The sequence below is a fragment of the Apteryx rowi genome, unplaced genomic scaffold (genome assembly GCF_003343035.1).
Source record: "Apteryx rowi isolate R43461 unplaced genomic scaffold, aptRow1 scaffold_252, whole genome shotgun sequence".
NCBI lineage: Eukaryota > Metazoa > Chordata > Aves > Apterygiformes > Apterygidae > Apteryx > Apteryx rowi.
Window position 1 is genome coordinate 390,726 of NW_020448886.1, and position 12,030 is coordinate 402,755.

The 12,030-nt window shown below is 41.6% G+C and overlaps 1 protein-coding gene across 1 annotated transcript in view; it reads left to right on the forward strand.

Annotated features, from left to right (window-relative positions):
• The window catches only part of WNT16 (Wnt family member 16), an 11,743-nt gene extending 648 nt beyond the window's left edge, over positions 1–11,095 (forward strand). Inside the window, exons 3-4 of the mRNA XM_026067031.1 lie at positions 1,892–2,178; positions 10,529–11,095. Of these exons, the coding sequence (XP_025922816.1) occupies positions 1,892–2,178; positions 10,529–10,993 (752 nt within the window). The 3' untranslated portion in view covers positions 10,994–11,095. The remainder of the gene's footprint in view (positions 1–1,891; positions 2,179–10,528) is intronic.
• The last annotated feature ends 935 nt before the right edge of the window (positions 11,096–12,030 follow it).

A 12,030-nucleotide genomic window follows, 5' to 3' on the forward strand; every position in this document is an offset into this window, starting at 1 on the left:
GGCTGCTGCGCCCCGGGCGTGCGGGCCGGCGTCGGGCCCCGAGGGCGCGGGTCCTCCTTGTCCTCGTTGCCAGCCGGGCATAGCGGGGCCGTCGTGGCGGGCGGCGACCACAGCTGCCCCGGGAGGCTGGCACGGCCGTGCAGGTACACGAAATCCACGGAGCAGACAAGCCCTACCATTGTCTTTCCAAAATTATCGCTACTTTGATTTTTACTTAATACAGCCTTGGATGACAGTGTCTGTAACACTTAACTGTGTTGAAATGTTGTTATTCTTAGACTGACTGGCATTTTTATAACTTTACCTATGTCATAATTACTAAATCAGTGGGGCAATGACAACATTTCAAAAGGGTCGCTGAATTGCAGGTAAAAATCTGCTCACAGCACCAAGTGCTATGTGAATTACTTTAAAATATATCACATGCACTCAATTAGACAGTATTGCTCAGCTCAGCAAGTTCAAAGCAACTTTTATTACATGAACTAATAGTGCAATTGCTGAAATTTACACTGAATTAGGGACATTTTGTTTGCATTAAAAGGCAGTTTCAAAGACCTTGGTCCTGCAAGTTTCTTGAGTGCTGTACTCACCAAATTCAATGTAATCATTGATATGAACTCTATTAAGTATTACAGTACCTCATTTTGAGTTTGTGTAATCTTTACTTTATATTACAATACAGCTGTGAAGAAACAAACATTAACCAAAAAACCCCCATAAAAATAAGGAATAAAATGTGATACACATTCCAAAAGAAACAAAACAAAGCAAAACAAAAACCCAGCCCTGTAAGTAGTCTTCCTTGCTGTGTGTAGCCATATGTACTGTGTGTTACTCCCATCTAATGGGATGGAGTGTTCCTACAGACCCATAAGTGGGTGACACTGCTTACACAAGAAGCTCCATTCCAAGTATGCTTTGTATAAACACTTTATTACGGTATCAGCACAATGGACTAATATGAAGAAGAGAAATGAGCAGGAACTTTCTTGTTAGTGAGCAGCAACTTTAGAGACTGGAAATAACAACTTGTTTTGACAACAGTGAAAATTAGTATAGTGAAATTTTAGCTGCAGTTAACTGGCCAGGTGTTGATTTTAGGTTTGCTTAGAGGGCATGCTATGCTTAACACTGTTTAAAGATTTGTGCCACTTTATGCCGCAGGTCTAACAGAATTTGACTGGTTTAGGAGGCCCAGACAGTTAACTCCATGATTCTTCCGTGGTATAATAGGAACAGTATAAAGACTTTTTATACTACTGTCATTCCTATGGACAGCTTATTATAGGAAAAGCACATGGCCTAAATATTCTTGTGCCATCCCAATTTCTGACTGGTTTCAGATTCTTGTGTCTGTTTGCAACCTTTGTGAATTAGAATAACCTCAATGTTTGCTGAATTTAGCATGAGGTAAGTTCTGGCCCTGTACCAAAGTAACCTAGGATCATGACAGCTTTGAGTTCCTCCTCCAAGATCTGAACTAACTTCTTCTTACTCAAATCAATATGAATAGTGAAAAGCAGCATGGAGAGTAAGACTTTTGGGTGTTTTTTTTTAATTGAAACTTAATTTGCTTGAGAGTTTCTGTGGCAAATAAAATAAAGTTCCAAACTGGATTTAGAAAGTTACCAAAAATCACATCATATAAAGCAGCCAGAAACAGCACAGTTAATAGCCTAGTCATATGAATAGGCCCTGAAGTCGTGTTTGGTTATGAATAACCATTGCTTTGAACAATTTAACTATGCAGATCAAGCCATGACGGCTTTAGACTTGTAACTGTTCCCTTTTAATAATAGTGTGGTTTATAAAATTGGCTTCTACAGCTCAGGCATGGAAGCTAATCAGAGGAAGTTATGAAGTAACATATTCATGCATTCTCTTATAGGTACAAAGGAGACTGCATTTATATATGCAGTGACGGCGGCAGGCCTCGTGCACTCTGTGACGCGATCATGCAGTGCGGGAAATATGACCGAGTGCTCCTGTGATACCAACCTGCAGACCGGTGGCTCAGCCAGTGAGGGCTGGCACTGGGGTGGCTGCTCGGATGATATCCACTATGGAATGTGGTTCAGCAGAAAGTTCTTGGATGTGCCTATCAAGAACATAACGGGCAAGAATGGGAGTGGATTGGCAGCAATGAACCTGCACAATAATGAGGCTGGGAGGCAGGTATGTATTACTGTTTAAGAAATGGGAGCAATTGCTTGTTAGGTTTCATTGCCAAAATGACATTAACCAAATGAGGCCTGTGCCTGACTGCAGATACTAATGGGGCCAATGGCAAGAACTGCACTAAGACCTCCAAAGCAAACATGTACGAAGCTGAAATCAAAGCTATTTTTGACTAACATGCTTCACAGTTTAAAATAAAATTCATAAAATAAGAATTAGATCTGGAGTAGTATTCAAAATAATCTCAAATATCCATTCTTTAACCAATATCAACTTTAACTAGTCTTTTCATCACAATAATGCATGAGGTTTTTTTTCCTCTTATTATCTGTTATGTTCTGTTATCATCATCACCTGCATTTTTAATTCTCTCTAATATTGAGTGAGCAGACACACTTGACATCAAGCATCGTTACCCAGTTGGGATCCACAACCTGGAATCATCTCCTGGCAGTAGAAGGCAGAAACATTCAAAGAACAAATCTAAATTTAACCTTTTCTTTTGAAATATGGGATAGAAGTGCCATTTCCATTTTAAAGTAGCCTGCTGGTTAGAGTGCTCAACAAACAAGTGAGAGGAGACTTGCTTCAGATAGGTCTTCTTCAGTTCAAGGCAATTCAAACCTACAGTCACAGAGGAAATGTTCTTGTCATCAAATGGTGGGGGTGTGTGGGGGAGTGAAGCTGGGTTCCCATGTGCCATTATTCTGCAGATGATGGGAACAGGACCAATTAATGGGGACAGGAACAGCCAATACAGGGGCCTGTGACTCTGTAACCCAGTGACTAGGACTACATCTGGAATGGCAGAGACTTGGGTTCTGGTTCTTGCTTTAAAAATAAATTCTCTGCTTTACCTCATGAGTTTTTAACCTCATAAGTGTTTATTGTCTCTCTGTGGCCCAGTAATTCTTTAAATCTGCTCTGTGACACAGCTGTAACTGAAGAGAAGAAAAGTGGACCCTCTGGTTTTGGCCTCGTTTTGGATCATGCATGCTGGACCCCATTTTAACTCTGTAATTTCCTGTAGCCAGGAGCAGCATCAGTGGATTTTACTGAAAAGAACTTTCCTATCATCCGTAGACTGGGAATAGCCATATTAGTCAATCATATCATAAGAAGACCCAAGGTAGTACCATTGTAATGTATTTTAAAATAAGCCTATTTTCACAGTTTGCAAGTAGATGTAATATATTTTATTTAACTAAGTAAGTTGGAAAAACAGAAAATCTTTCAGATATGCAAGCCTTTTTTAAGCTTGAAATAGAAGAAGCAAACTTTAAAACTAAGTATATGCTGAGAATATTAGTTTTATTAGATTAATCGGTCAGCTAAATCATGTCCAAGAAAAGGCAGTGGTATTGTGTAGTGGGGGATGTTAATTAGGGAAATGGGAGAGTAAGTTGTTATTTCCTAAGGGAAAGAGCAAGAAGTCAATTATTGCATTTATAGGGGGAGATAGTTGGGGAGGAGAATATAATCTCTATAAAGTAGTATTTTTTCAAGTTCATGATTTTTTATATACAGTACAGATATGAATTATTATTTTAATTTCCATGTTTGTCATTAGAATGTGGACCACCAGCCACAGAGATGTTTCAGCCTAGTCCTGCCAGTCTGTGTTACACATACACTGAGACTCCTATCATACTACTCAGCCAAGAGACTGAGGACAAATGCTGAATTTCTGGAAACTAATTGGATAGGTATGAGGCAGTGCCACTTACTCAGATTGGGGCAACAATGCCTTCTATGATGGAATGACTGGCTGGGTAGATGAGGGGAGAGCAGTGGATGTTGTCTACCTAGACTTCAGCAAGGCTTTTGACACTGTCTCCCATAGCATCCTCATAGACAAGCTCAGGAAGTGTGGGCTGGATGAGTGGACAGTGAGGTGGATTGAGAACTGCCTGAATGGCAGACCTCAGAGGGTTGTGATCAGCGGCACAGAGTCTAGTTGAAGGCCTGTAGCTAGCGGTGTCCCCCAGGGATCAGTACTGGGTCCAGTCTTGTTCAACTTCTTCATCAATGACCTGGATGAAGGGACAGAGTGCACCCTCAGCGAGTTTGCTGACGATACAAAACTGGGAGGAGTGGCTGATACGCCAGAGGGCTGTGCTGCCATTCAGAGAGACATGGACAGGCTGGAGAGGTGGGCGGAGAGGAACCTCATGAAGTTCAACAAAGGCAAGTGCAGGGTCCTGCACCTAGGCAGGAATAACCCCATGCACCAGTACAGGTTGGGGGTTGACCTGCTGGAAAGCAGCTCTGCTGAGAAGGACCTGGGAGTGCTGGTGGACACCAAGTTAAGCATGAGGCAGCAATGTGCCCTTGTGGCCAAGAAGGCCAATGGTATCCTGGGGTGCATCAGGAAGAGTGTTGCCAGCAGGTCGAGGGAGGTGATTCTCCCCCTCTACTCAGCCCTGGTGAGGCCACATCTGGAGTACTGCGTCCAGTTCTGGGCTCCCCAGTACAAGAGGGATGTGGCACTACTGGAGCAAGTCCAGTGAAGGGCTACAAAGATGATTAGGGGACTGGAGCATCTCTCTTATGAGGAAAGACTGAGAGAGCTGGGCCTGTTTAGCCTGGAGAAGAGAAGGCTGAGAGGGGATCTTATCAACGTGTACAAGTATCTGAAGGGAGGGTGTCGAGAGGATGGAGCCAGACTCTTTTCAGTGGTGCCCAGCGACAGGACACGAGGCAACGGGCACAAACTGAAACACAGACACTTCCATCTGAACATGAGGAAAAACTTTTTCACTGTGAGGGTGACAGAGCACTGGAACAGGTTGCCCTGAGAGGTGGTGGAGTCTCCTTCTCTGGAGATATTCAAAACCCGCGTGGATGTGATCCCATGCAATGTGCTGTAGGTGACCCTGCTTGAGCAGGGGGGTTGGACTAGATGATCTCCAGAGGTCCCTTCCAACCTCAGCGATTCTGTGATTCTGTGATTCTGTAATGAAATTGTAGGGAAGCAGACTGCCAGGCTCCTGAGGAACTTCAAAGAGAAACAGGAATGTGATTTCTGAATTTAGGTCGCAGCTACACAGACCTTTTCCGTGATACCCTCTTCTCTTTTCTGCCTCTGGTTTCGCGTAGCTTAGCAGCAGCTGTAGTTTGCTAACCTCGTCTTCAGTGGTGGTATTCGCTTACAGTCTTCTGCACTGTCCTCATGCTCATCACTTGTTCCTGCACGTGCTGTGTTAAAGCAGTCTCCCACAGATGCACCAGAACAGCTGCCTGGGGCCTTGCACCATGAACCATAGCAAGGAAATGTTCAGCTTTAGAAAAAAACGGATACCTCATCCAGAAGAGCAACTTCTTTCTGGGTTGATTTCTCTAAAGTTGGATCAGTTCCCTGATCTCATCTACAGTGGTCAGTCAGTTGGGCCTCCTATGGCATGGGGACAAGAATGACTAGCAAAGGAGACGCATACACTCAGCTGGTACTGTTGCCAAAGATAGCATATTTATGTATTTTCAAACAGTGAGCTAAAGGTGCAAGTGGCTGAAAGATGCAGTTAAATGAGGCTTCATTTTTCATGAATAGTAATTTTGACAGGATCCAAGTTATCTTAGATCCAAGTTATATGGATGAAAATATAAGTTCTGGGTTTGGCATCCGCATCCTTAATTTGATGTAGCTGTAGCATCTTCCATTACTATTCTTGTTGATTGTACCTCTTACTATAAATAGCTTCACATCCTTGATGCTTTAGATTAGGCTGTCAGTCATTGTGACTGTGATAGGATCTGGCCCAACAGGAACCTTAAGGTCCTGAGGACCTTTCAGGATTTCAGGTTTTTCACAATACTGAGCTGTGCAACAAAGCTCTGAAAGTACACTGTCACAGGCTCATTTGGTGGATACATAGTATATATGCTTGTTCCTTTTCCATGACACTTTACTTTTTTTTCAAAAAAAACAACAAACAAACATGCACTGCAAGCTTGAAGAACCCAAAGATCTTTAGCTACACTGGTTTTGCAGCAATGGTGTATTTGTTGTTCATTATCTCAGAAGAAAATATGCAGAGTATTTAGTACAGCTTCCATGCATAAACATTTTGTAACTTAATAGCAAGCTGTAGGATAAAATAAACATTTTGACCACTGTCAAAAGTGAAGGGGAATGTTTGTTGTTGGTAGTTGGGATTTCTAACAACAATATTAACTAAAGTAAAGCTTAAAAGAGTTTTTGATTTTTACAGTTTAAAAATCCTTAACTAGAAGATGTTGGGCATAGTTGACCTTCATATTTTGGAGCTGACAAGAAGCATGTTTGGCAATATATTTTGGTATCCTGTGACCTTTTTATAATAAATACTATCATGTTCCTGATTCTGGCTTGAGAGAACAGTCTTCCAGGGACAATACTTCTGTTTGTTTGGAGTAGATAATGGCATTGGTATGTAGAGAATTCTCTTGTTCCTTTCTTATTTCCATGGGAAATCTTATTTTATATTTCTACATTTCATAGTTAAATTTTCCACTTAAACACAAGAAAACACTCCTTTAACTTTGAGGGTGACTGAATACTGAAACAGGTTGTCCAGAGAGGTTGTGGAGTCTCCATTCTTGAAGATACTCAAAACCCAACTGGACATGGGCCTGGGCAACCTGCTGTAGGTGACCCTGCTTGAGCAGGGCAGTTGGACTAGATGATCTCCAGAGGTCCCTTTCAACCCCAGCTATTCTGTGATTCTGTAAAATCCAAGATATATCAATTTCAAAACAGTAAGGATCCTTTGACTGAGTAGTTTAGGACACTAGCTGGAACCTCAGGATTCCTCCAGATTTCATTCCTTGTTCTGCCCAGGATAAATGTTCATCATCCTTGGTAAAAAGGCTTTGGCATTGTAATGTTCAGTGTAGTTAGGTGTGCATATCTGTTGGCTCCTTATATAAAAGGGTGAGGGTGGACAGGCACTAGGACTGAGAGGCTGAGTAGTCAGTGTGCTGAGCAGAACAGCTAAATCCATGGTAGGACAGGCTGAAGAGAAAGGTCTTTCTAAAGCTCAGTTTTACTTCTAGACTTGGACATCCTCAGGTTGCAGTCAGATGCCCCTGTGAAACTGATCCAACACCCTAAGCTTTGCCAGATGTTCTGCTTTGGGAGCTTGTTCATTAAAGCTCGCATGACAGCTTGAGCTCCAGGACCATGTTTTGTGTTCAGCCAAAGCAAGATGTCAGCTTCCAGTGCCGCTGGTAGAGACAGGCCAAAATGTGTTGGAGTCCAACCTGAAAACTTGCTGTGTTAATCCTAGTAGCTGGGAAGCAATAGCCTGGGGTCATGCACAGTCATGATGCCACCATAAATCGTTTTAAAACAGATTGTATCAAAACCTCATATAAGAAGCCTGAGCAACCCAGAATAAGAACACAAATTTTTGTAACTGCTGTGGACAATCTCAGCCACACTCAACCACATTTACAGTGCTTGTACTGATCTGATCTTACATGAACATATTTACTGCTAATACATACTGCATTTTTATATTTCGATGCCAAACTAAGACTCCAACATAAGTTCTTGCTCTTGTTTAGAAACTCTGTCTCCCTTTGGTTTTCACTGATTTCATCCTCAGAGAAAGACAGAGCGTCATCTGCTAGGCTACTTGTCCACATCAAAATAACTCACTCTTAACACCTAACAGACACATCCAGTGCTCCCCCAGACATATTCTGTATCATTCTGCTTCATCCAGATTTTACAGTGCCTGATTCTAGCGGACTTGGCAGTACATTTTTTTCCCGAAACAAAATTATGTATTTTTCCCCTGTTGTTTCTTCCCTAATTAGTACCCTGGCATACTGCAGTGAAAGCAAGCATTACATCTGTATGGCTTATAACACAAGTAGTTTCAAACTTCTTTGGGATTCTAGTTACCTACTATGATACAAATAAATAATAGTGGAAAATATTATTAAATCCATTCTGTTTGTAAATTCTGTGTAATATTTACATTCCTATATTAGGTTTCCATTTTCCTTCTCATTTTATTAGCTTATCTGTATTCTCACAAAGACTTTCTGTCCTTGGATATCAAATTCTCATCTGCCTCAATCAATGTTATGTCTTGATGTGTATTCTGGCTCCCCAGTGATTTCCTTACTGATAGATTCTGAAGATATGAGCATAAGGTCATATCTGTCTATTAAGCAGAAACTAGCCTGTGAAGGAGAGAAGACAAGTATTTGCAAGAATTACTGCTGGTTTATTTGCCACTGAAAAGAGTCTCTCTGTGCTTTGGGGAGAGGGTCTGCTTGTTCCAATATTCTTATTTCTTCCAGGATAGGGAAAAACCTCCAATCCCAAATGCAACCCACAGGACCTGAAATATCTTCTGCTTCATTTCACCAGATTTAGTTTGTAAAGGCTAATGGCTTTATTAGGTTAGGGCATACACCTGCTGTTTCTTGCTAATGGTTCTTTAAATGCTTTGCTTGTTTGTCTTTCTTGGTAACCTCTACCAAGAAATATGTCCTATTCATTCACCAAAGAAGGTGTGACTCCAAGCAAACACTTTGGTCATGTGTATTTTTACTAATGTTTGTCAAGTTATATGTAGATACCAGCTTGGGCTTGTGTCAGTGTCTTCCGGGCAGAATGTGCCGGGAGGCCTCAACTCCTACTGAAATCCATGGGTTTAACCATGTTGGATTGGGTCCCAAACTTCAGTGACCATATTTACCATGATGAAAAGTTCCACTATAAAACATAGGGTAGAAACAACTCATTTTATCTGCTCCAGACTAGCTCTGAAACTTTGAGGATGACATTTGTGCTGTCTGAGATACAAATGAGCAGCCTGGGACTCTCAAGTTTATTCAGTCCCTGAGTCCCAGGCTGCTTATTTGTATCTCAGACAACAGCAGACTCTCTGTTACATTCCCCCCAAAATGATCCTTTAAAACAATCACATCTGTATATAAGTTCATGATTGCCTTTATTGTGGAAACAAGATATGGTGGAAAAGTTAGCTAAAATGGAAGACTGCAGCATGGACTTTCCACACCATTAAACAATGGCCTATATGAATCTACAAAATGGCTACAAAGGTGTGGTATAGTTAATGAAAAAAAAAAAAAAAAAAAAAAAAAAAAGATTTTATGATACCTTGTCATTTTGCTGTATTTGTGCATGTGATGGCTTTTTTTTGTAGACTTTTCCGGAGTATGATGTGAGATCTGCCACAAGTCTAATTGTGCAATTTTATACTGTGACCTTTTGAGAAGGAAGATTATATTGGTTGTCTTCTGACTATTTAAATTGCAGACCCAGATAAAGAAAGTTACTGCTTGTTTATAGATTCCAGTTCTTTGGGGCTTGCTCTGATCTAAACTGTGCCAAAATTCTTGCATGTTGTAAAAGCTTAATGCAGGCTGTGGGCTGTGGACTCCCTTTGTTGATGAGGTAGTTATTGTTCAATCCAGTGCTTGAATCTGCAAAGGCATTGAAATGTAGTCCATCTAAGGACATTTTAATGTTGTTAATAACTGTGATACTTTTGCTAAAATATTAAAAGTTATAAAAGTGATATCAATGCAACTATCAAAATGGGTTTAATAGAGCCTTTGTGCAATGAAAAAAACACACTGGAAACCCATGACAGTACTAGTAAACCTAAATTACAAAAACAAGGCTTGATCTTCTAAGTGAGAGGCACCTGAGATTTACATCAGAAAACCTGAATTTCCTTGCAGCCCAAAGGTGTGGGCACCACTAACTCTTGCACCAGGATGCCTGGAGGTGGCCGGCAAGCTGTGCACTGCGCAGCGCTGCCTGGGTCACGCAGGCACTGGGGTGCCACCTCCGGCTGTTCCTGTGGCCGTAGTCACAGACTGTGTTCTGAATGCTTAGTGATCTTGATGGTAGCCTCAAGGCATCCTTAAAAGATGGTATAGACATGCCCATAAATTTCTTCCAGCTTAGAAATCATGCACCGTTACTCATCCCTTTCCATGATTCCCCTCCTGCTATTCCCCACAAGGAGCATTTGCATACCAGCTGTGGGTGGAGTGACCTAGGACATGTCATTTCAGGTATTTAGGAGCCTTTGGAAAGAAAAGCCAGCCAGAAGTATAAGCTCCTGTTATTATGACTGGAGATTGCCAGGTTATGGCCATTGTAAACTGCAGGTGCTTTGTACTTCTAAAGATCAGGCTTCTCACACAGGGGTCCAGAATTGAAAGCCTGATTCTTTAAACGTAATTCTCCTGCAGTCTGTCTTCCCCATCAGTGCAATGGCAATGGCAGCAGCAGCATTAAGTGCTTGGAGATGTCCGGCAGGATGCTTAATGAATGAAAGGCTACATCCAAATGTTGTTCTCACTTCCTTTTCAGGCTGTAGCAAAGCTGATGTCAGTGGATTGCCGTTGTCATGGTGTTTCTGGGTCCTGTGCTGTGAAAACTTGTTGGAAAACAATGTCCTCCTTTGAAAAGATTGGCCATTTTTTAAAGAATAAGTATGAAAACAGCATACAGATATCAGACAGACTGAAAAAAAAATTACGCAGGAAAGAAAAAAGCCAGCGAAAAATACCAATCCAGAAAGAAGATCTGCTGTATGTAAACAAATCACCGAATTACTGTGTAGAAGATCATAAATTGGGGATTCCTGGAACTCAGGGAAGGGAATGTAACCGCACGTCAGAGGGACCTGACGGCTGCAACCTCCTCTGCTGTGGGCGCGGATACAACACTCATGTTGTCAGACACGTGGAGAGATGTGAATGCAAGTTTGTGTGGTGCTGCTATGTACGCTGCCGAAGGTGTGAGACCATGACTGATGTGCATACCTGCAAGTAAGATTAAGTACAGAAAGCAGAGCCAAATCATCTTGCACTGTTTTGTACAGATAACCGCCACGCAGGCAGTAATTATTCTTACCATGTGGGAGTACAGGGGATCAGCCTCAGGGGAAATGGGTACTGCCAAATAAAGGGTAGTCCAAACATTTTGGCCTATGAAAGAGCAATTTAGTGAATAGCAGCCTGCACACACGGATAGCTAAAACAACAAGGAAAGACTCCCAATGACACATTTCAATATGTAACTCCATAACTAGGGACAGACCTAAACTTTCCAAGTCTTTAACAACCACAACATGGTGAAAATCAAGGAGGTTGGTATGTACAGTGGAGAAAACTAAAGGAGATCTTAGCCAGAGACTGAAGAGTTAAGAGGGCATGCAAGACATGTGAGATAGATATAATCTTTACTTCCATATTTTTAAGAGTGGAACTTGATGGATCCACTAGATGGTTCATTTCTGCAGGTTTTAAAAAAAAGATACAGGCAGTGTTGCGCTGTTAACCATGAAGCATTTGCTTAGCATCTGCTTCTTGTACAGAAAGCCTTCTGCATAATGTAAAGAAAAGAGTCTGCTACTCAGAAATGTGTGTGAATGTAGTGAGTTGAACGCTGGCCCGGATGGAAGTGATGATCCATTTGGGTGGAGCAAGCGTTGCCCAGAAAAGGGGGGGCTACAGCATAGTTTGGTGAATATGAATGGTATACGAAATAGCAAACTTTTTAGGATTTTTTTATAGAATGCCTTTCAAATGCACAAAGAACAGATCTGAGGAGGGACAGAAGCTTGGTATTTGAAGGAAATAAAATCCCTTGCAGGCATTTCCTTAGTATCTGAATGCACATTTTGCTAGTCAGTCAGCCTTCCCCCCCACAGTTGGACTGTGTGTAATAAACTGCCATATTCAGCCATCTGAATGGTGGTTCACCATCATTTTCATAGTTTCCCTCCACATGCCATACAAGATTCATCCCAAAAAAACCTGTCATTAAGTGAAAGAATTTTTAAAACATGAATTGCTTTCTCTTTCATA